The sequence below is a fragment of the Anomalospiza imberbis genome, chromosome 3 (genome assembly GCF_031753505.1).
Source record: "Anomalospiza imberbis isolate Cuckoo-Finch-1a 21T00152 chromosome 3, ASM3175350v1, whole genome shotgun sequence".
NCBI classification, from domain to species: domain Eukaryota; kingdom Metazoa; phylum Chordata; class Aves; order Passeriformes; family Viduidae; genus Anomalospiza; species Anomalospiza imberbis.
In genome coordinates, this window is record NC_089683.1 from 102,586,571 (window position 1) to 102,610,850 (window position 24,280).

Here is a 24,280-nt window from a genome sequence, read left to right on the forward strand (position 1 = left end):
GTACTATTAAGACTGTGAAACTGAAACTATGATTCCAGAATTTTGCTGAAATAGGCTTTTATCCTAGGTGGCCTCATGGGACCTGTGAGAATGATTTCATCTGGGCATGAACTGACAACTGACTATGATGAGAAAACTCTCCATGAGCTGGGGTTTAAGGATATGCAGGTACTGGCAGCATGAGAGCAGGCCCTGGGAACGGTGGCCAAGGCTTGGCTCTTGTGTTCTGCAGCTGATTGCTGTGCTGAAGGGTGGGTGGGTGTGATCAATCCCTGGGGTGATACCAGCGCAGGACTGGAGTCTCCCCAGCCTCAGGGACAGAATTGGGAGTGTGATGCCTTGGGAAGGCTGACCTAGAGCAGAGGCCGGACAGAGCTAAAGAATAAATTAGAGATTTATTAAAAGAATCTCCTCAATGGATCCACCTTGGGCAGCACAAGAGCCCAGCCAGGGCTGCACCCCAGGTGAACCCAAAATGGTCACAGAAATGGATGACTGGTCACAAAGGTCTCTCACTTTTCTAAGTTCTGGTCCATTTGCATATTGGAGTTAATTTTCCAATTACAGCTCCAGCCCATGAAATCCCATCCTTCTTGTTTTTCTCTCTTCAGTCCATGTTGTTTCCACTCTTGGGTCTGAGATTTTGGTCATTTGTCCTTGGTCCCCAGCTAGAGAAGGAATTGCTTTGTCTCCCTGCTCTGTGAAGAGAGCTCACCATCCCTTAATATGAAGCCCAGACCCACACATTAAAGCAGCACAGAATCTGAAAAATATAGAAGCTAAAACCTGAGGCATCAAGTGCAGCTACACCATGAATGCCTTAAGTGAAAGCAAACCCAAACTTCATTTATGGCACTTGCTGAAAATGCTGCAAAGCCAAGATTTGACTACAAAACTGAAACGTAAACTTTAAGAAATTTAGAGATTTTAAAAGAGCTAAGATTTTAGTTAGAAATAAGCTTTATTGGAATTAATTAAAATAAATGTGTAGGCCTTGCTTGATGAAGTTAAGAGTTAGTAGTTAACTAATAATTGATTGCTTGTCAACACAATGTTTAGTTAGCTGGGTTTGTAATGAGGAATATAGAAACTGACAAATAGCTTTTAGGAACATAAGACAATTGTGGGCCTCTTCTGTTCCGAAACCAACTACAGATAAGAAATGGGAGTTCTACCAAGGTTCATTTGTCACATTTGCATTGAAAAGGTAGAAAGGTCAGAATGAGGAAGACTTCATTTACTTCCTCATTTTGGGACCTCTCCCCATGAAAGGGACCACTGACCCATTTCAAGGAACAAACTACACATGCTTAATAGCTTTTGAACTGATTAGCATACGAAGCGAGGAATAGGATGTACCAAAATGATGAATATGTATTTGTATTTTGGGTATTCAACACTTGTATGGATAAGAGGACTCTGTAATCACCTGAGGGGCGCGGTGTGTATTTGGGAGCTATCCCGCATGCCGCCCGGCGTTGTAATAAACATACACTTTCTAACTTTAAACTGTTAGAAAGTTTTTGTCTGTCATAGGTGGATATCTGTGCTAGATCAATATCCATATTTCTTTAATAAATCAAAACAAAAATTGGTCTTTAAGTTTTTAATTCTGACCCTTGTGAAAACATTCCATGGTTTGCCATAAAGTTTTGTCTCTGCTCCTTGTCTGTCTGTTCCAGATGGTGTTTGTGTCCCTCGGTGCCCCCAGGAGAGAACGCAAAGGTGAAGGTGTCCAGCTCCCAGCGTCCTGCCTACCTCCTCCTCAGAAGGACAACATTCCAATGCTTTTACTCCTGCAAGAACCTCATCTTACCACCCTGTTTGATTTGTTAGAGATGCTGGCCTCCTTTAAGCCTCCTTCTGGAGAAGTGGCTATGGAAGACAGTGAGGTAATTTAGAGTAATTTTATTAGAACAATTATATTTAAGTCTTATTTCATTTGATCTGGTTTTCCTGTGTAGCCTATTTTTTGTCTACTCTGTACACTTACTAGAGATGTTTATTCCCTGCTCATTCACGTGGTAAAATCGTCATAATTCTCCTTTGTTCTTAGCAATAATATTTTTCTGATACATTTGGATGTTTTAAATATTGTAGAAGCTATAAACGCAATTCTTAAGAAACAATATTGATTATTTAAGTAGGCGTGGTGACTCATCATGGGAATTGGCCTGAAGAAAGGTTTGTAAAGTTTTATTGTAAAAACCCAAGCTTTATCTTGTATGCAATCATTAACTTGAGGGAAATTAAATCATATATAGTACATTTGAACCTGTAATTTATTTATAAGTTTTATCTGCATTTAAATATTTCAAAATATGTGATATGATTTAAAGATCATGTAACTTAGTTTCTTGCAAGTTGAGACCTCAATTATCATGTCCTAATTACAGATTTAGTTATTAGATAGGAAACAGCTTATTAATTACAAATAAATACATTTTTGGGCTTTGAAATGTCATTTTCTCAAAGAAGTTCACCATAAGAATGGTTATGGTTTGGTTTGTCAGAGTGCAAGGTGCGAAGAGCTTCATCTCCACGCAGAAAACTTATCCAGACGTGTCTGGGAACTGTTAATGCTCCTACCAACGTGCCCTAATATGCTGCAGGCATTCCAGAATATTTCTGATGAGCAGGTGAACAAAATTTTACATGTTTATCTTTATTATACTTTAATTTTTTAGCATCCAATCCTTTAGCTGAAATTTCCCCAAATAGGAATGTAACATAGTAAATCTGTTAACTTACAAGAGTAAACCTAATCTAAAACTAAACAAAGATGTCAGCTTAGCTCTCAAAGTTTGCTTTTATCATTTATTTTCAATGTTTGTTTTATAAATTAAAGAATAGTCAGTACTAATGACTTTGTACTTGAATTGAAAGAGCAGTTTCTTCAGCTGTAGCCTGGCTTTTAACACTGTGGCTGTTGTGACAGTGATAGTTTTGTACTCTGTTCCCTCAGTTCATAGTATGGGTTGCTTGGAAGCACAGTTGATTTCTTGTCCTACAGATATAAATATTACTCAACCGCTTTAGAAGCGGTTGAAATTATAATCCCAACTGATTTTAGACATTACAGCTTTTCATGCACACATGCATCAAAATTTTGGTGGCAGTTACAATGTGATGTTTTGCTTTCCTCTAATGTAAAATGGTGTGTATTTTAGCATATAGTAATGTTGCCTTTTTATTATTCAGATTGTTAATCATGTGTAGAAATCTGCTTGAAATTGTCTAATTTCAGGTAACAGATGAAATAAAATCCCAAATAATTTGTCCGTGCCACTTGAAAAATCTTCTCCCTGAATTTTTTGATAGATGAGCATTACATATAATTGTATTAACTTTTTTCTTTTTTTAAAATCTTTTAAGGGTAATGATGGCTTTAGCTGGAAGGACCTTCTGCGAATTAAAAGTGCCCATAAACTTTTGTATGCCCTGGAGATTATTGAAGCTTTGGGAAAGCCCAACAGGAGGATAAGACGTGAATCTACGGTAATTTTCTTGCACAAAATGTCTGTGTTTCTCTGAACCAAAGTGTATATTGATGATTTATTTTATAATATTAAAATTCTTTAGCTATTTTTACAGTTCATCTTGTTTATCTTTAGGGAAGTTACAGTGATCTTTACCCAGACTCAGATGATTCAAGTGAAGATCAAATAGAAAACAGTAAAAACACGTGGAGCTGCAAGGTTTGTTTTTCCTACAGTATTCCATGATAACTAAGAGAGTTTTTCAAGTCATATATAAAATAAAAACCCATTTAAAATATTATCTCTCCTAAAGTCGCTTATCTCAAATTTAGGGATAACATTTGCAAGTTTTTCTGTGTTATCAGGCTTGTAAACTTGTGGTAGCCATGTACAATTATTTCATTTGCTTTCATAAAATATCCAGCTGAAAAGTTTATAATTTATTTATTAATTTCTAAAGCTTAGGTTGGTATCTAACTGATCTTAGTGGTATTTCTGTATCTGCTTTTTCTCACATTGGTTCCATAATATATTTACAGTTTGTTGCTGCTGGAGGACTCCAACAGTTACTGGAAATTTTCAATTCTGGAATCCTGGAGCCTAAGGAACAAGAATCGTGGACTGTGGTAGGTGTTCAGTCACTCTTTCTCTCCAGAAGAACATTCCTGGTATTTGTAAAGACATTTAATACTTTGAGCCTTTGTTACAGTTATTTTTCTGTTGCAAAATAGATTAATTCTGTGATTGAAACCACCAGAGTCTATGTAGTAGCATCTTTTTTTGAATATTTTATATTCCTGGAAGAGCTTATTTAAAAAAAGAAAGTATACATATACGTCCGCTTTTTTATGTTTTAAAACCACCCTTTCTGTTTTTCTGTGGGTTTTGGGGAGGGCTGTCCATTATTAACATTGTAGCTCATGGAACCTTAGAGGGAAAAAACCTGTGTTCCTTCCTCAGGAATGATTGCAACTGCATTGATATTACTATAACAGATCATACTTCTTTAAAGAAATCAAAAGTAGCCAAACAAGAATGGAGTGTTTATTTCTGCTCTTTTTTTCTGCTTATTTTAGGGAAGGTTGTTATTTGGAGAATTATTTATTATAGTCTGTGCTAAAAGCAGTAATCTGTTAATTATCTTTTCCTTGTCTAAGAGGCTTAAGAAATACCATTTTCCATTGCTGTCAGTGAGACAATTAGCACAGTGGCTGTGGTGCTAATAAAGACACTTTACAATAATTAACATGTTATATAATGATGACTAATAATCATCTTTTGCATTATTCTATCATTAGTTTGAGCTGAATTCAAGTTACTTTAGTTTTTTCTCCTTTATACCATGCTGAGTTTTTCAGCTGCAAATTCCATAGCAGGCATTGAATTATGTGTAAAATAAATCCCTCAAAATTGAAGATTCCTTTTCCTTCCCTTCCCAGTGGCAGCTGGACTGTCTTGCTTGCTTGCTGAAGCTGATCTGCCAGTTTGCAGTGGATCCCTCAGATCTGGATTTGGCTTACCATGATGTCTTTGCCTGGTCTGGGGTAGCAGAGAGCCACAGGAAAAGGACGTGGCCGGGCAAATCCAGGAAGACGACGAGTGACCACGTCAAGGGCCTTCATATCCCTCGGCTGACAGAGGTAGGAGACACACAGAGGTTCTGTGAGCTGTAGGAAACTACTCCTTTTCTAAAAGAGTAAATGGGAAGTCCTTGTTTCAGTAATAGAAACATGCAGTGGAAAAGGTAGTAGTACTAATTTCTCAGTAATTTAATTGATCTCTTACTTGTTCTCGAGAAAAGTAATTGAATAGTTTTAAACATAGCAACCAAAAGGTGTCTTTTGGTGATTGATGAACCCATTACATGGGAATTCAGAATTCCAGTGCTTTGTCACTGTTTCTTAGATTTTGTTTCCTAAATTGATCAGTCCTTTTTTACAGTAGCGTATTATTATTAACCTGTATTTATAACATGAGCTGCCCTTGTCCTTGTTAAATCCATGTTGGATTCCTTTAGTAAACACTAAAATAACTTTATTAGGGTTACCTGAGTGAGTGTGAACTTACCTGCAGCTGTAAACCTTCCTGCCAGATTCCTGCATGCTGATTTCCTAGAGCAGGCCAAGCACTTGGGATATTTTGGCATCAAGGAAACGTTCAGTGTAAATCGACTTTCTTGGGCACAGGACCAGCTGTGACTGCCAAAAAGTGCAGGTCTGAACTCTGAGCTGGAGCAGCCAAACTTCCCCATTGTTATACCTGGAAAGACCTTAACTGTTCTATAAATATCAGCCATTTTTGACAAAACAAATCCCTAAATAACCAGGGCTACTGTCATACAGGGAACTTACCAAATGTATTAAATCTTTGAACATGTAAACGGTGCTGTTGCTTTCTCTAACTGGTTTTAAATTTTTACTTGTCAATTGATTAGTATTTTTGATTGCCGTGGATTTGATATTTAAATATTTTAAGATTTTCTTCAGACTTGGATTTTAAAATTCTGTGTAGTCTGTCAGTTTTGCTAAATATGAATATTTTAAGAGAGTGGTTAGTCAATAAAATGTGTTGATCACAGAGGCAGGCAAAATTTAAGTGTCCAACCTCATCCTCAGCCCTGTCTCCTCAAACCTAAGGTTTTCAAAAGGCTGTGAGTAGTTTATGCTTTTAAAAAAATATCGTGTTTTTACTGAGAGGATTGGATAAATGCTTGATTTTCCTATTCAGTTGAATTGTCTTCTTTTGAGAATGAAATTTTAGCATCTAGACCTAGTCAGTGAAACATGGGATTTTAGCTCTGCTTTAATGAAACCAATAAATTAACTGTGAAGATGCTGTGATTTGCTTTTGGCCCTTCCTCCCTCTGCACAGGTGGGTTTATTTAGATTCACACAGTGTGTATAATTGAAAAACAGATCAAAAAGCTTGTTGTTATATTAACTTGTTTTTTTTTTTTTCTTTCGACTTCAATTTTTAAAGGTGTTTCTTGTACTTGTCCAGGGAACCAGTTTGATTCAGCGACTTATGTCAGTTGCTTATACATATGACAACTTGGCACCTAGGTACAATATCTTTTTATTTTTGTGATAAAGCTGATCGAGTTTGCGCATTTTCATCGCTGCTTTCCTTCACGACCCCAGGGCTCTTCAGCTGTGCTCACATTGACAGCCACATCAGAGATTGAGCTCCAGAGGCTGTAGACTTGCTTTTCTTAGTCACCTCCTGCAGTGGCAGAGAGGAGAGGGGTGAGAACTCTGTGGTCAGGGTGTAAGGCATGGATGTATAAACTATAAATGACATAAATTCTCATGCCAAAATCCCTTCTTCGTGTTCTCCAGAGCATTCTCAATTTCAAGGGAGTGTAAAGGAAAAACTAAAATAAATTCACTTCATGTTGCTTAGTTGTCTGTCAGTTTTGACTTATTTTTCCCATCCTACTGATACTGAAGGCAAAATCTGACCTATTGGAGATTTTGGTCCTGTTGCCTTTTTGTCCTGAGAAAAGCAATTCTGTGTAAGGCTGCATTGTGGCAGGCAGACTGATGCTGGGGAGGTCAGGTTTTTGCTACACTGGTGTTGTAGAATTGATTCCAAGTGATGGTTAATTGTTTTACCATGTTTTTAAAAGATTGATAAGGACGTTCAGAGCGTTTCCAGTCTGCAAATGTGCTTAACTTTGACCTCTAGTTGAGTTGCAGGAATAATTTTTAAGTATCTATGCTATATTTTTGGTTTCATAACTTTTTATTGTAATTAATAAAAATTGAGGTAAATAAATATAAACATTTAAAGTTTGCAAATGTTTATTCAGAGTGTGGTTTTTTTATAAAGAAAACTAGATTTCCTCTGTGTGGGTCAGTTCTTAGCTCTGACATCTCTGTTTTGGATAAAATAAGGAAGGGGCTATGGGTACTTCTCCTTGGCTTTTAATCTTGTAGTCAGTAAAGCTTTATGGGGGGGACTTGAAGGTTTTAATAGTTTTTTTATTGTTATTATAATTTTGAATACTGAAAGCAATGAAGCCTTTTAAGATGAATGATTTTCCAAGTGGTTACTTAAGAGTAACTATGATGTGCCTTGTGTGTACTTGTATTTCTGAGTGATAATCTGTTATGTTCTGTGATAAAATTCAAATTATTTTCTCTTCTTCCCATCAGGGTGTTGAAGGCTCAGTCTGATCACAGGTCAAGGCATGAAGGTCAGTGCTGCAAAACAGCTGTGTAAGGAGCTAATAATAGGGATGGCAAATTGATGATAATTTATTATTTTGATTTATTCCACCATTAGAATGCTGGAAGATCATTTTACTGCAAGGAAATATCCATGGTTTCTGAGTGAAATCCAGTCTGGGTTTTCTCCCCAGTCTGGATTCAGGGTGAAATCTAGTAATGGTTATTCCCCGATCCACTTCCCAGGAGAAATCCAGTCCAGTTTTCCTTCAATCCTAATTCCAGGAGAAATCCAGTCTGATTTTCCCTCAATCCTAATTCCAGGAGAAATCCAGTCTGATTTTCCCTCAATCCTAATTCCAGGAGAAATCCTGTCTGGGTTTTCTCCCGATTAAGCTTCCCAGAGAATTCCTGTCTGGATTTTTCCTGCTCCTGTTTCTGGCTGATATCTCATTGAGATCTTCCCAATCCTCTTTCCAGGCTAAATCCCACTGGGATTTTCCCCCATTCCTGCTCCCACCCATCATCCCCAAACTTTATCTAAGACTAAGAAAGGGGAAAATCCAGTTTTATTTTGGGAGTGAAGCTGGGGCAGTGGTTGGAAGCATCTTCTGCTCAGTGAGTTTTTCCATGGGCAGCAGCTGCTTCCCTCTTGCCAAAACATTTCTGATTGGGCTTGTGGCAGAAATTCCATGTGAGAATTTTCAGCTCAAGTTGCATCAATGAGGAGAACAGCAAATTCAGACAAATCCCATACAGCACTTTAGCCTGCATTAATAACCAGTGGCAGAAGTATGCAGGCAAGATCCTATCAAAATGTAACACTTTGCAAAGAAGAAAATAGGAAATTCAGGTGGAAGTTAAGTAGAAGATGATGGGGCTACCAGGAATAAGCTCTTGTTGCATCTGAAAAATTTATATTAGACCTTATTCCAAGAGCAGCTTTCTTTATTCTGCCAAGAGGAAAAGCTTCATTGGCAAGACAGGTGGGGTCCTTTCCCATAAAAAAGCTGCCCTGGACACCCCTGGACACATCTGTAATTGGGTGTTCAGGCCTCGTTTGCTGTGAACAAACCGCAGTAGATACTGACCCCAGAAATTGCTGCCATTCATTTGATAGGTCTGTGCTTGGGTTCTTGCTGATGGCAGTCTCTCTCCTAAATAATTAAAGATGAAGAATGGTTTCTCTGTTGGCAATTCCTTTAAAAATGGGATATTTGAAAGTGCAGTCCTTGAAAGCATGCTGGCCTTATTACCAGAGGAAAGGTGACACTGGATGGAGTCTGAAGCACTGCAAAATTCTCATTCTAATTTCATTACAAAGACAATTCCAAAGAAATTCCAGAGTTACTTGGGGGCTGCAAGATGATTGCAGTGGAACTTTTGTTTGAGGCAACACAAACATGGCCGCAGAAATTAGTACAAAACAGGAAATCAGTGTGAAGATGTGATGCAAAGCACCAGCTCACGGGTCAAATAGTAGAGATTTAGGAAAGTACTGTGGCCCTCACTGGTAATATTTAATCTAATTGGATGGTCATCATTAGTACAGTGGTCAGTATTTAATCAGCATATTGGTAAAACTCTGAGGTTTTTTGTATGCTTAGTGCCAAGAGACATTTTGTCTTGCCTGTTACTGTGACTGAAATAAATGCCACTTTGGGCTGTGCAACCCTTCTGCCCAAAAAGCCTTTGCTGTTGCTTACAGTGAGGTTTCTCTCCTCCTCTTGCAGTCACTCACTATTCCATGTGGCTCTTGGTGAGCTGGGCTCACTGCTGCTCCTTGGTAAAATCCAGTCTGGCTGACAGTGACCATTTGCAAGACTGGCTCAAGAAACTCACCCTTCTTATTCCAGAGGTATGGTAGTCGGGAGTTTGGTACAATCCTAATTGCTGTCATTACCTTTGGGCTGCCATTAAATCCAGGACATGTGTTTTCCTGCTAAAAGTGGCAAAGTCTGCTTCAGTTCCTTGCAGTGCTGGGTAAGAAGTGATCATTGGAAGGTGGCACCTCTGTGCTCAGTGGCAAACCATGTTATAAGCTCTCACCTTTCTCCTTGGCTTCTGTTTGAAGGTCATTTTAGCATTGTCATTTGTTGAAATTTCTGGGTGATGCCACCTGACTTGAATTAGCTTAAATGTACTTCCCCCATTATGTTTTTTACATTATTAGATTTTTTTTTGTATTTGTTTTTCTGTACTTAAAATCACAGAACGTGGTGAATTAGAATTGATACAAACATCTTTGTCATGACCAAAGCTTGGTCTAGCTTTAAGTAATTTTTTCTCCTGTAATAAAGGCTTAAAAATGGTATCAATTATATTCACAGTAGAATTTTTTTGTATTTACTGGTGATCATTTAAAGGTGCAAGTTGGACATGATACGGTAATTCATACCTGTTGCTTTATTGCTCAAGCACAGAAAAAGTTTACAGGCTGGCTCCGTTTAAAATCCCTGGAAATGAGAGAGTGCAAACTTCCAAAGCTTGGTTACTCTGTGGATATTTTTCTTAATAAAAGGAAGAAAAAAATAGTTTTTCTAGTGAAATTAAATGAATTAGTAGTTACACAAGAGTAACGGTAAATTCAGGATTTACATAGATTTCCTTGATTTGCCAGATGTGAAGTTTTCTATTCTAGTCACTGTAATCATTCCCATAGAAAATACTTAACTTGAGACACAGGGCACAAAGAATGTTTTTAATTAGAATAGTATATTTTACATTTTTCTGTTAGCAGCTTAAATGCACATTATTTGTAATACCTGTTTTAGAAAGACAAACCTGTTCAAACCTATTCAACCCTGATGGCCTTTTAGATATTATGAGAGGAATTTATATACCTATGAAAGAAAAACATACAAAAGGAAAAAACTTCCAAAGAATGAGTGTAATCATGTAATTTTATTATTTTTCCTAGACTGCAGTTCGCCACGAGTCCTGCAATGGTTTGTACAAATTATCTCTCTCTGGCCTGGATGGGGGAGACTCAATCAATCGCTCCTTTCTGCTGCTGGCTGCATCAACCTTGTTAAAATTTCTCCCTGATGCTCAAGCTCTGAAACCAATTAGGGTAAGAATTTAAGAACTGACACGACTTTCTCAAAGATAAATTTAAAAGTAATATTAAAAAGTAAAAAATTTAAAATTAATAAACTAAACTAATATAATATAATATTTTTGTTGTGTCTGACATACTGTTTCAGATACACAGAGATATGAAGGCTTCTGGTTTAGATGTTTCCAGAAACTTTCCAAAAATGGTTAAACTGTGACACTGCAGTAATTTACAGCTTGGCTGTGCCTGGAGAAATGCAGGACAGCTTTTGGGAAGTGCTCATGTTCTTAAATTTCAATGTCTGTGTACACAGATATTTTAAAAAAGAGTTGAATTAATACAGTCTACAGAAGATTTTGCAATATTCGTCTGTTTTTCAGGAGAGTTTAAATTAGAGAAGTATTTACTAATTGAAATCAGCCCAAGTTTTTAATGTTTTGTCCAGTCTAATCCTGAATATTTTTGTGATTTGCAGTGGGTGGGATGAACTCCACACTATTCTACAAATCTTTTACGGGTCTGGCAGATCATCCTGACATTTTTTCAAGAAAATTAATAAATTTTGCAGAAGAAAAACAGAGCACACACTGTTATACTTGTAAAACACGTTGTTCTTATACTTACCTTAGCGGCTTGAAGAAAGTAATTCTCTTGTAACACAGTTACTGGCCTCACTGTGCTCCTTTAATTCAGTTATTTTGTCTTCTACTTCAGAACAAAAGCAATTTCTTTCCACAGATAGAGGATTATGAAGAGGAAACTGTGCTGCGACCTGGTTGTAAGGAGTATTTTTGGCTCCTGTGCAAACTGATTGATAACATTCATGTCAAAGATGCAAGTCAGGTAGGTTTCCCTTGCATTCATACCAGTGTTTATTGCTTTTAATTGGTCTCTTCAGACATTTTTTCTTAAGCTCTGATGGACTACTTTGAGTAGCTCTTGGATGTTTTCCATCTCCCAGTTTACTCTGATGTGTACTTAGCTCTTGGGAGCTTCAGGTGGTGATTCTGTAGAGTCAAGAGAGGGGGGTTGTTATAACACACAAGGTGAACTTAGTTGAAGGTCACAGACATGGGAATAGTGTAATTATCTGTGATAATTACACTGTTGATAATTCCAGTGTGTTCCAAGATGGAACTAATCAAGTATTTGATTAAAGCTGAAAGAGTTAAATTCAGTTAACAGCCACTTAGCATAAGTCAGAAAACTTGCCATAGAGCATGCCTGAAAATGAGTTTTAATTATCTCTGTTTTTCTGTGTGCAGTAATAACATTTCCTCCAAAAGAAGTCCATAATTCTTTCCCATTTGTATTCCATTTTCTTTATTTTGAATCAGACAACCCTGCTTGATTTAGATGCACTGGCGAGACACCTTGCTGACTGCATTCGGAGGTGAGCTTTGCCCCAGGAATTCCCTTTGGAGTTTGCATTGGGTTATTGTTGGTGGGGCAGAGCTGTGACATTCCTTCTTGACATTCCTTCTCTCCCTCTATGTGCATGTCCAGCAGGGAAATCCTTGACCATCAGGATGGGAACATAGAGGATGATGGGCTCACAGGACTGCTTCGCCTTGCAACCAGTGTTATTAAGCACAAGCCACCTTTCAAATTCTCTCGGGAAGGCCAGGTGAGAAGGACACTGCAAGACCACTGAGAGATCAAAATAGTACCTTTTTTACCACATTTTGATTGCAGGGCTCAATACATGAAAGTTTGTCATATTTCTAGCCTTAGGATGATGGACAAACCCTAATATTCCTTTATTAACAAGTAGCATATACAGTTCCTTCCCTTTCTATGTAATTCCAGGATAGAATTCTTCCATCCCTGTAGGTTTTTTTTTTCCCATTTATTGTCTTTAAATGTTTTTTCTATTGATCAGCATCAGCTGGTTTAAGTCCTTAACAACAGCTGATTTTGACCAGATCCTGGGCAGTCTGATCTAAAAGTAACATTTAAGCTCCACACCTGTGCAGTGGCAGAGATCTGTTACAAGATTATTACACTCCACCTGTGCTTGTAGAGTGGGAAAGTGGTGAGGCAGGGGAAATTGCTAAAAAACTTATTTTATATTTGAGAACTGCATTGTCTTAAAAAAAAAAGCAAATTGTGTGTAAAAACAACTTTAGATTGTTTTTTTCTGTAGACTCTACAGAACTTACTTTTTTCAGCTGAAGAGTAGGCCCTGATGTCTAATGATGTTGTTTATATCTTTCCTGTTTATTCTGTTGCCATAAAATGGCCCTGAAGGTAATTGATTGTCCAAATGTGACATTGCTGACAGCATTTTAAAAGACTGCTTCTGTTGTTCTGCCGGATAAGTGTGTTTAACTTAGGGAGAGCTTGCAGATTGAATTAGAGTAAGAATTCAATTCACAGAGTGCAGTGTGTGGAGGAGGATGTGGAAATAAAAATAGATGTATGCAAAGGTCAGATTATGTAGCTTGGATGTATAGAAAGCTTAAGAAAAGCTTGAGAAACTAGTCCTAAAAGTTACTGAAAATCCATGTCTGGTTTGTCAAGTTATCAATCCTAAAACCAGTCATATTTTGTGATTCTTTTCCAATTGGCATGTTCCTCTTTAGACTATAATATGGTTACAGTGCACTTTATGCAGTATAAGTTGTTGAAATTTGTGATTCAGAACTTGTATTCAATTCAGAAAGTTCTGCATGATAGAGGTCCAGAAAGTCTACAGAAGTTCCTAGAAAATTGTTCATATACGATTCATGTTTTAAGAATACATTCAAGGCGCTCATTGTGCCAATTTAACTGTTTTCCAGGAGTTTCTGAGGGACATCTTCAATCTCCTGTTCTTGCTGCCCAGTCTGAAGGACAGACAGCAGCCAAAGTGCAAGTCCCACTCCTCCAGGGCTGCTGCTTACGACTTGCTGGTGGAAATGGTGAAAGGCTCTGTGGAAAACTACAGGCTGCTCCACAACTGGGTCATGGCACAGCACATGCAGTGTAAGAACCTTTGGAGTGTTATTGGCCGCTAGCACTGCTCCGGGAATTCCACTTCATAGCTCTGCTGTTTATCCCCTGTCACCTGGAGTAGTGTCACACAAATGTTGGCATCTTAGCTCACTTAACAAACTAAATTCCAAAGTAATTCCCATATCACCTCTTCTCACATATTATTATTTAGAGTGTGTGGTCCTGTTAAATGACATGAACACACAGGTAACACTGGATTTTACATGTTCTGTACTCTTGTGCTGGATTTTAATTTCCCTTTTTCCTTTCTGACATGAGCCATAGGATATTTTTACATAAATCAAAGTGTAGAAACCACATGGAGGTACTGGAGTTCTGAGCAGCTCTGTCATGTTTTCAGCGCCTCTGGTATCATTGTAGCTGACTTCAGTCTGTACCCAGATATCTGCATAAAGCAGTTTTGCTGTGCCTCTTGGCTTCCATGCTTCCTGCCTTTTGGAACCACAGTTCCTATGTATAATATGGAAATCGCCAAAATTTCAAGCTAGTTAATATTTTATCTTTGGTTTACAAATCCTCATTATGCATTTTTAGCTTGCTAGATCTCTTTCATATGCCCATTTAAAATTTCTCTAACCTGAGGTTCTGTAATTTATTATAATCTCAGAAATTTATTTTAGTGTCTTACAATTCAGCAAGCAAAAGAGAAATGTGATCATAATAATGCTTTGTGTTCTATTATCTTATGCCGGGGGCCTTCTAAGGTCTCCTGTGCTCAGAAGAAATATTATGAAGAATATATTTTATGAAAATAATGGATATTTTTGTTTGCTTGGAGCACATTATCTGTTTCTGAGGTTGTCTCTATATCTCCAGGTGCAATCATTTGTTTTTAACAATCAATGTTTTCCTCACTCCAAATCTCAGTAATTCCTCTGTGTTGATGTTTTCTGTAACATTTACCACAGTTGTTACTTTATTCCAAACACTCTTCCCTAGATTGTTTGTTCATCCCAAGTTTTCCAGAGCCATCTGCTCTGTGCTCCTGCTCCATATCCAGCATTTCTCACTTGCATGAATGTTAACTTTATTACAGCTGGCAGGGTGCTGTTGTCTCTGTGATGTGCACCCAACACAGCACTTGTGATACCTCATTTGTTCAAGGGCTTGTTATTCCATTGTTGTGATCCAAAGATTATTGAAACTGGGCTTTTACAACTTTGTTATCCCTGTAATCTTACTAGTCTTCAAAAATCTTAGTCTTAGGCCTAGCTCTCCATCCTCCTTAGGAGAAACATTAAGGGAAATATTAGAAATTTCCATCCTGTCTTTGGTTTTAAATGTGTTTTCTTGACAGGGGGGGCTCCCAATTCATTCAGGTGGATCTCACTGAAGAGTGGATTTATGTATCTTCAGTTGTTCATAAAATTTCTTGCAATATTTTGGAGTTTTGCTTCTTTAAAGACTGATAAAACCCTTCAGTTCCAAGAGTAGGTACTTCACTTTCCGGCAAGTTTAAGATCATGTCTGGTGTTATCAATGGAGCAGGAGCATCATCAGAAGGTAGAATATAAAGAAATGCATGGTCATTCTGAGAGGAAAAAATTCAGCTTTAGTTTGCTTAAAATAGAACGTGAACATGGCAAGTTTGGTTTCAAGTTTCCCCATCTCTTCCTGAGAAAAAGCTGGTTTCTATAACAACAGTGAGGAATAAAGAAGATAGACATCAACGAGCCTCAAATTTGCCTTTCTAGTTAAGATCCATATGGAGAGGGAAAAATTTTATTACACAAATGAAGTCAGTCACTTAAAAAATCCCAGGGTGGGGAACACAAGGTCACCCTGAGAAAGTCCTTGTCAAATTCCTGAATGCTCTTTGTCAGATGGAAGGAGGTGGAAGATCCTCCCAGCTGCTCTGTGAAGTACAGAGGAGTCAACTGATTGCTTTGCAATTACAGCTTGATGAGCTCTAGGCAGGGAGAGATGCTGAGTCCTTACCTCAGAAAGGGTGAATTAGGATGCTGTCATTTAGGGATTGCAGTTAGGGGAGGGAATTTTGGATTATTCTGCCAGGCTAATGACCTCCTTTAGGAGGTGAAATGTGCAGGGGAGCTTTGTTTCAACTGGCCGACCAGCCCAGGTAACCTGAGGTCACAGCACTGAGGTTTGTTGAAACAGGAGAATTAAACCTCTTTTCTTCCCTCCTTGGAGCTTCAGGGCTAATAGTTGTTTTGGTGCCAATGCCAAAGTGAAGATTACAACCATTATTTGTTGTGCAACAGAAAATCTTGAGCGTCTGGTCTCTGAAGATGTGAGGATGCCAAATAGTTTCCTGAATTTCTGTCTGATAGTGTGGAGTGAGAAGAATCCCTAATGAGTCTTTCATCTGTGACAAAATAATTAAGCATTTAAAGTTTAAGTCTTGAACCCCACATAGCTTTTATGGATTGTAAAATAAATCCAGACTTTTTTGAGGGAATTTTTTTCCTCTTTATTTGAACATATACTTCAGCAGAGGTACTGAATTATTTGTGGGACACACTGTGTTTTCAGAGAATCACATCTTTGGGGATGAATAGCAAAGCTGGATGCATTGCAGGGGTTTGTGTCCAACTTCTTGGATACCAAGGAAGATTGTCTAAGCTGGTTACCATCTTCCTGACTGGCAGATGAGAAGAACTTTCCCATTCTTCTGATTTCTTGGCAGCCATATCAGAACAAGGCTCATGAAAGAGTCACTCAGCTCTGCCAAGCTTGTCTGGTGCCTCCCTGTGTAAGAAATCCATTGCTACATCTGGTATGAAATTCAGAGGAATGGAAAGCTTAGAGGAAAAGAAAATAGCTTTTTCAGTCTGATTCACTTGACATTTGGAGAGCACAGCCAGCCCCTTGCAGCCCAAAGTGATGTTGCAGGAGGTTTTAAAGATTTTCCTGAGAAATATGTAATCCATCTTCCTAAAGATCAGGGACAGTTTGGCTCGTGCCTGTAAATGTACAGTGCATAACCAGTGACATTTTATTAGTGTGAACATCAAGCTTTTCATTGTATTTCTATTTTTGCAAATTGCACTCTGAATTTACTCTTTTCCTGCCTGTGTGATTGCTGCTTTTCACAGCTTCCCATGCACCTTACAAGTGGGATTATTGGCCCCATGATGATGTTCGTGCTGAGTGCAGGTTTGTGGGTTTAACCAACCTTGGAGCCACGTGTTACTTGGCCTCCACTATTCAGCAGTTGTACATGATCCCAGAGGCCAGACAAGCAATTTTCACTGCAAAGGTGAGTGTGGGGCTTGGATAGAAATTTACATTCAGAATCAGTGCAAATACTGAAAAAATACAGATTTCCTTTTAAGACTAACATCTAGACAAAGAATATTTCTTCAGGGTTTAGTTTGCTTTTTGTGTAGTTGGATGCTTTTGTTGATGTCTAAAAGTGAAGAGATTTTTTTTCTTAAATATTTGATGTGGTAGGTTCTTAAGGTGGCAGTGAAATAAAATGTTCTAAAAGTCATGTTTCTGTTGCTTTCAAGTAGCTTGATTCAGGTTTGGGTTTATGTGAATTGTCTGTTGTTTCTTAACTGCTGATTGTCATTTTGTTAACAAATGTTTTTTCATGACTATTTATTAATTCCCAGAGCATGTTATCTCGTGCTGCCAGAAGTACAGCAGGTCCTGTAAATTATCATACGTTGGTTGACTTCCAGAGATTCAGTATTATCACTTTTGTCTCTTTATTGTAAGAGAGAAAGTATCATTTTGGTCCCTGACATCAGCAGGGCAGATAGAATGTGTGAAACGCCCCAATTGGCAATGACCTCATCATTTTCTGTTATTGTTCATTGCTGGTACTTGTCATGTAACTTCTGGATTTGCCATTTATAAATGCAAATAGAAAGCTTAATAAGAGAAGCTGCTGGTCTGCACAGGAAATGCCTTATGGAGAGGGCTGTTCAGAACCCTCACAACATCTGTGAATTAAAAAAAACTACTAATTAAAAAAAACCCACTAATACTTTGTAATACTTCCCCAAAAGCTCCTACCTGCAATACATTTTTAGAAAGTAGAGTTATTTTATTTTCAGGTTTAGTGCTGACATGCCAAAAAAAAGTGTAAAATAAGTATAAAAATTCTAAACAGAAGATAATAGACAGTGTGTTCCTGTACACAATCATTTTTCTTAATGGTCCATAATAAAGTAATTGTATTTTTATTTGGATGTTACATCTTTTTAATGTATAGTTTTGGAAAGTAATAAGCAAAAAGATCAAGTCTTCTTTTATTAATTTCTGTTAGTATTCAGAAGATATGAAACACAAGACCACTCTGCTGGAACTCCAGAAGATGTTTACATACCTAATGGTAGGTGTGAAAGAGGGTATTTTTTAGGAACTGTTCTATTTTAGAGATTCTTTGTACGTAGTTCAGGTGAATCAATGAATTTCAGAGGTGTTGGGCAGGTGGAGCTTCCCTGGTGATAAAATAAAATACATTCTTCATTGCATTTTCCTTGCTCCAGTATTTAAAGATTAATCCATTTAAATACAGCCAAATTTTGAGATTCCAGGACCAAACAAAATCAAAGCAGTTCCCAGGTGTTCAGTGTTGTTAAAATACTGAAACAATTTTGAAATAATGAAAAAAGCCTGAGGAGAGTTGAATGTCTTGACACTGGTTCTGTGTAAGAAATTCACAACCACTTTGAAGACAGATGGAGAAAAGAATGACTTGTAATGCCTCCCATGATTCATAGAAATTATTCATTTAGCAGAAAATAATACAGGAACAGAAAGTCATAGCAAGACTTACTATTATTTAAATCTTGAAGAAAGACTTTTTTCAAAAAAAAGCAGTATTTACAGGGGGTGCTGTGTTGCTATACATCCTTAAAAGAGAGCAGAGTGAGTCCTGCATTCCCAGTGTGCAAGACAGTGGAATGGGGATGTAGTCTAAAGAATTGCTTTATACTGCACATTCTTTTCTCTGGCTAAACACATCCTGTTGAAAACTAGATGAAAACATAGAGGAGTCTGAATGAGAATTGAGCACTTGGCGAGATTTTAAGTCAGCAATGTCCAGAAATACATAAATACAAGCTGATGTGCTCACATTTTATTTTGTGTCTGAACCGATATGCAGGAAGTGCATGTGTCACATCTTCAGCCAAGATATTTTATTTTAATGATTCATTTAATGAAGCATTTCCTAAATATTTTAATACTTTTTTACTAACAGTATTTTACTCACTGGTATTGTGTTAATGCTTATCAATTAGTTAAAAACATCTTTGCATTATAGGAAATTATCCTGCCTAATAAACATATTGTATGTAAAAGATGTCTCTTTGAAAACAGATCTTAATATATTTGTGTGGTACATTTGTGTAACTTGAAAACAAAAAGATTTGGGTTGATTCGGTTTTGTTTGATATCTTTAATCAAAGGAAAGTGAATGTAAGGCCTACAACCCAAGGCCTTTCTGTAAAACCTACACCATGGATAAGCAGCCCTTGAACACTGGAGAGCAGAAAGACATGACTGAGTTCTTCACTGACCTAATAACAAAAATAGAGGAAATGTCTCCAGAACTGGTGAGTTATTAAGAGGGAGCAAAAGGGAGCTTGAGAACTTAGGGATTTGCTCAAATTACCTTGACAGAATTTATTTATTCATTCATTCACAGAAAAACACAGTGAAAAGTTTGTTTGGAGGTGTTATCACAAACAATGTCGTTTCCTTGGTAAGTGCTCCTTCTCTAGCCTGATCTTTTAAAGATAATTACTTCCTAACTTCTCAAAAAAAGTGATTTCATTGCTTTTCTCTTGCATTTGTTCAGGACTGTGAGCATGTGAGTCAGACAGCTGAGGAGTTCTACACAGTGAGGTGCCAGGTGGCAGATATGAAGAATATTTATGTAAGTAATGCCAGGCTGAGATGAATCTCAGATCTCAGTTACAAAGGGCATAAAACACTGCCACACACTTGAAGATTTCAATTCTTTTTATCTTCACTCCAGTTTTGGGGTGTTTTGAGGTTGATATTATGAGGTCATTTAGTTTCATCTTTTCACTGCTCTGTGCCATCAGCTGGAGCCAACAATAGTCATTGACTGTTGTTCTACAGTCAATAATCCCTTTTTACTTGTTTTAAACATGCTGTGGTCATTTTATATGAGAACTGTAAATGTCAAAAGATTTAACATTTGCAAGTACTGCTGCTTATTAAATTAATTTAAAGCTTACACCAGCATAATTCTATGTTTTCAAGCTTTTTAAACAACCATTATTCCCACAGTTGAAATTTGAATTTAATAGATTAGAATTCGTTGAGACAGCTTGGAATATTGAGTACCATTTTTTATGAGTTAGTTCCTTAATTCTGTATGTGGGTTAGGAACTGGTTTTCCTGTCAAATTCTTCTCTCAGTTCAGATATGTGGTCTTCTGTGAAAAATTTTGGGGCTTTATTTTCATAACTTATGGAAATGTTAATTAAACTCAAAGTAAGATTGAAAGGGAGGGGTTTGGAAAGCAGGCCATGTAAGCACAAAATATAAATATCCAAGATAAATGTAACCTCCTTTTTTGTTTTTTCCATATAGGAATCTCTTGATGAAGTAACTATTAAAGATACCTTGGAAGGTGACAACATGTACACGTGTTCTCACTGTGGGAAGAAAGTGCGGGCTGAGAAAAGGTGTGGTCAAGAAGAAATAAATATTCCTAATGTTTCTTTTTAGTAAATCCCTGAAATCCCATTTGGAATAATAGTAATCCTTTAGATGTAACAGGACTGCTCTTTCATTCACTTTATATCACGTAGGCCTATAAGGATCCATGTGCAAACCAGAAATTAGAAGGAAATCAAATTTCCAAAAGAGAGAATCCAAAGTATCTTAGCAAAAGACACAGGAAAATGTTCATGACATTTTTTAATTAAAAAAAACCCAGAAATTAGTACCTTTAGAAACATTAGTCTTGGTTTAAAATACTAAATGCTTTTAGAGGTTGGTTGGTTACTCATTATGTAGGAGAATTGCTTAGGTTTTATGTCATCCTGAATTTTTAAATTAAAATCTGTAGCTTTAAAAATGTTTCCATGTTTTGCAAAGTCTGCTTATAAAGACAAAATAAATTAAAATTTCATGTTGTCTTGGTATTGCACCTAAAAAATTTCTTTGTTAGAGTTGGAAAACCTTGTTGTTTTAAATAACATGGATGAGAGAGTAACTTACTTGAAAATCATTATTGCAAATTTTATGAGTTTTTATGCAGGAGATGTTCTGCATTTGTTTTTTGGAAGATGGTAGCTCCCTGGAGTGAGGGGATTTGCATTGTTGAATTCATTCATGGCTTATTTTACGATACTGTTTTAGAAAGCTGGTTCCTGCCATATGAGTAAATTTACTGTTTCCTTCAAGGTACAATGACAGCTTAAACAGAATTGTTTAATGGGCTAAATTTGACCTTCCTGCTGCCAGTCAGTCTGCCCTGCTCTGGGGCACTGTAAGAGCTGAACTTTATGTCTTAGCAACAGATCTCCAGTGTTACACTTGAAAGAAATGTTTAAAATTTCTGTGAAAATACGATTCACCCTCCTAAGCTTTTGTAAACCATGTTTATTTGTGATCCTTCAGGGCATGTTTTAAGAAACTACCTCGTATCTTAAGTTTCAACACCATGAGATATACATTTAATATGGTGACCATGATGAAGGAGAAAGTCAATACCCATTTTTCATTCCCTTTACGTTTGGATATGACACCCTACACTGAAGATTTCCTCATGGGAAAAAACGACAGGAAAGAAGGTTTGCTCCTAAAATGGATTCAGCAAGCTTTGGCATTCTGTTTGTCTTATACACTGTGTATTTATTTGTGTATTCACCTCCTGTATACAGAACAGAAGCAAATAAAATCAAACATAGCTTTAATCAACCTATATTCCCAAAAAGTCACACACTGTATTTCACATAAGAAAAATGGCCAATTTTTGGTGTCAAATACTGTTTAATTTGAATTAATCTTACTTTTTTTTTGTAAAGTATGAGAGGAATTGCAAATAATTACATATAGTTTGTTGCTAATGTTGAAGTTTGGGTGCTTAGGAAACAACTGATTAAATATGCTATTGAATTCTTTCAGGTTTTAAGGAAGATGGTGGATATCTGAAGGAAACTGAGAGTTACGAGTATGACCTGATTGGTGTGACAGTTCACACAGGAACAGCAGATGGGGGGCATTACTACAGTTTTATCAGGGACATTGTCAATCCTCATGCTTACAAAAACAACAAGTGGTGAGCTGTGCCATTTTTATTTCCACATTTTTAATAACTAAAGCTTGCTGTCTTTGTTAGGTGCAGTTATACAGGGAATACATCTCGTAGGTTCCTCTGGAAAGCACAGGATGTTGGAATTTGATAGTTGTAAGGATATTAATTTATTGGCCTACAGATCAGTAGCCAGGAGAGTTGTGTGGTCCCCTGGACACAGGGGTGGCAGGGAGTGCTGTGCTGGCCTCACCACAGCCAAGGATTGCTTCCTGTTGGACTAGATTTGAATTACTGCAGTACAAAAGATTTCCTAGATTGTCCCTCCTGAAATCTGCTTGGTACCTTGGATGAGGATCCAGCTACATTTCTGGATGGAGAATTTGGGAAAGGGGAGGGACATGGCCATGGGAAGGAGGAGGGTCCTCCTGGGAGACAGAAGAAAGCAGGGAACACTCTGCCTGCTATTTTTGGATGTGGTATCTTCATTTCTCACTGGAGCCCTGGTATAGGAGACAAGGTTTCTTCTATTGCTGTTCTCTAGAGTAACCAGAGCATTTCTGAAACAGAACCAGCTCATGACCTAATCCCTGTTCCAGTGGGGATCCCAGCAGTGCCTCCTTGTTTGATGTTATTGGAAGGAAGTCACTTTGGGACCAGATTTTCATTTGGTGGGATCTAAACAAGACATTAGAAATGAATAGGAATATTTCAATCTGAGGTATCATTGGAGGTGCTCATGAGGCTTTATTTGCCCCTAGAGATGAGCAGCAGTTGTTTCAAATCCTCCTCCTGCCTTGCAGGTACCTTTTCAATGATGCTGAAGTTAAACCCTTCGACTCTGCCCAGCTTGCTTCCGAATGTTTTGGTGGAGAAATGACTGTAAGTTGTGACCTGAATTTTTGTCATGTTCAACTCTTCCAGTATCTGTTACAACCCAGGTCTTTGTATGAGGCTTTAAAAAGAAGCTGTCAAAAGTACAGTACAGGTATTACTAAAGAAGCAAAGTTAATTAGTGAAGTGTCTTTCCAAATGAGGTATTACTTTACTAATCTGGTTTTTATCATACCGTTTATTCAGGTATAAAAAAAGTGAGTCTGAGCTAATTTAGGAATCCTTGTTTGGGGTGGCTGCTTAGCTCAGACCATTGATGAAGGAATCATTACTTCAAGTTTAGGTGTATTCTGGGGAAAAAAGGGGCATTTTGATCTTTGTCTATGTCTTGTATTGTTGCCTGTGACATCAGTTGGAATATTTTTACACATTATTAATATAAACAACACTCAAATGGTCTCAGGTTGTGCCTGAATTGATCATTATTTATACCTGTGTACATGATATAATGCACATTATAGATAACACAGTATCTTATTAAAGCAGTCCTGGGCATAAGACTACTTCTTGAGTCTGGGAAAGACAATATGCTGAAATAAAACCAAAAAACTCCTTTGTTTGGCACATAGAATACCTTTAGATGCCTCTAAAGAAGAGGTGTCAGTGAGATGGATGAGCCAGGAAATTGCTTGGGATGGAAGCAGAGTATTGCATAGTGGCTTTGAAAATTCCAAAGAGGTCAGAGAAGAAAAAAAGAAACAAGACTGCTTTGAGCAAGAACTGAATTGTCAGCAACCCTCATAAATATCATGAAATAAATGTGGAAGTGAACTGCCACAAACTGTTAGAAAAGCTTGTAATTAATGGTTTTGCTTTCTTCTTGACAGACAAAAACTTACGATTCTGTTACTGATAAGTTTATGGACTTCTCCTTTGAAAAGGTATTTCTCTTCTAAACCTTTGTTGTATGATTATATTTCTGATTTCATGATTTCTCTCTCAAAGCAAAAATTATACAGATGTTTTTTTCTCCAAGACACACAGTGCTTACATGCTGTTTTATAAACGGATGGAGCCAGAGGAGGAAAATGGCAAAGACTACAAATTCGATGTTTCATCAGAATTGCTGGAGGTACAAGTTGATTTGTTTTAACACCAATTTTAAAACACTCTAGGAGGCCCTAAACACATCAGAAATCTGAATAAACATAAGAAAGCAAATATAATTCAAATCACTAAGGTGGCAGTCCTTTCATTTCACTGTCTTCCTTAGTAGATGGTCATGGGATAGGAAAGGAATTAAGATTTACATTTTATGTGAATTTTAGATGTTTTCTCATTCTGTCCTGTATATGGGATAAATCCCTTTTTGCCACCTGGAAAATTTAATGTCCCTGCTCCCTCTGGCCAGAAGTGTTGCTTCAGCATCTGCCACATTTTAGGTTCTTAATTGAAAATGCCTCTTCATTCCTAGCCAGCAAATCAGATCATGCTTTTAACCTTCTTGGTCTTAAAAATATTAATAGATTTTTAT

The 24,280-nt window shown here is 37.3% G+C and overlaps 1 protein-coding gene across 12 annotated transcripts in view; it reads left to right on the top strand.

The window, feature by feature from the left end:
* USP34 (ubiquitin specific peptidase 34) overlaps positions 1–24,280 on the top strand; it is a 110,914-nt gene that overhangs the window by 62,648 nt on the left and 23,986 nt on the right. For 11 of the 12 annotated variants that reach the window (XM_068186138.1, XM_068186133.1, XM_068186134.1 and 8 more), the window contains 26 exons: positions 68–168; positions 1,683–1,892; positions 2,514–2,639; positions 3,376–3,498; positions 3,615–3,698; positions 4,019–4,105; positions 4,919–5,119; positions 6,459–6,541; positions 7,637–7,677; positions 9,382–9,506; positions 10,569–10,721; positions 11,445–11,549; positions 12,044–12,099; positions 12,213–12,333; positions 13,490–13,673; positions 16,760–16,923; positions 17,941–18,006; positions 19,088–19,234; positions 19,327–19,383; positions 19,480–19,557; positions 20,244–20,338; positions 21,279–21,451; positions 21,786–21,939; positions 22,716–22,794; positions 23,634–23,687; positions 23,783–23,878. In XM_068186138.1, the coding sequence (XP_068042239.1) occupies positions 68–168; positions 1,683–1,892; positions 2,514–2,639; positions 3,376–3,498; positions 3,615–3,698; positions 4,019–4,105; positions 4,919–5,119; positions 6,459–6,541; positions 7,637–7,677; positions 9,382–9,506; positions 10,569–10,721; positions 11,445–11,549; positions 12,044–12,099; positions 12,213–12,333; positions 13,490–13,673; positions 16,760–16,923; positions 17,941–18,006; positions 19,088–19,234; positions 19,327–19,383; positions 19,480–19,557; positions 20,244–20,338; positions 21,279–21,451; positions 21,786–21,939; positions 22,716–22,794; positions 23,634–23,687; positions 23,783–23,878 (2,963 nt within the window). The remainder of the gene's footprint in view (positions 1–67; positions 169–1,682; positions 1,893–2,513; positions 2,640–3,375; positions 3,499–3,614; positions 3,699–4,018; positions 4,106–4,918; positions 5,120–6,458; positions 6,542–7,636; positions 7,678–9,381; positions 9,507–10,568; positions 10,722–11,444; positions 11,550–12,043; positions 12,100–12,212; positions 12,334–13,489; positions 13,674–16,759; positions 16,924–17,940; positions 18,007–19,087; positions 19,235–19,326; positions 19,384–19,479; positions 19,558–20,243; positions 20,339–21,278; positions 21,452–21,785; positions 21,940–22,715; positions 22,795–23,633; positions 23,688–23,782; positions 23,879–24,280) is intronic. The other variant, XM_068186137.1, reaches the window with a different exon arrangement.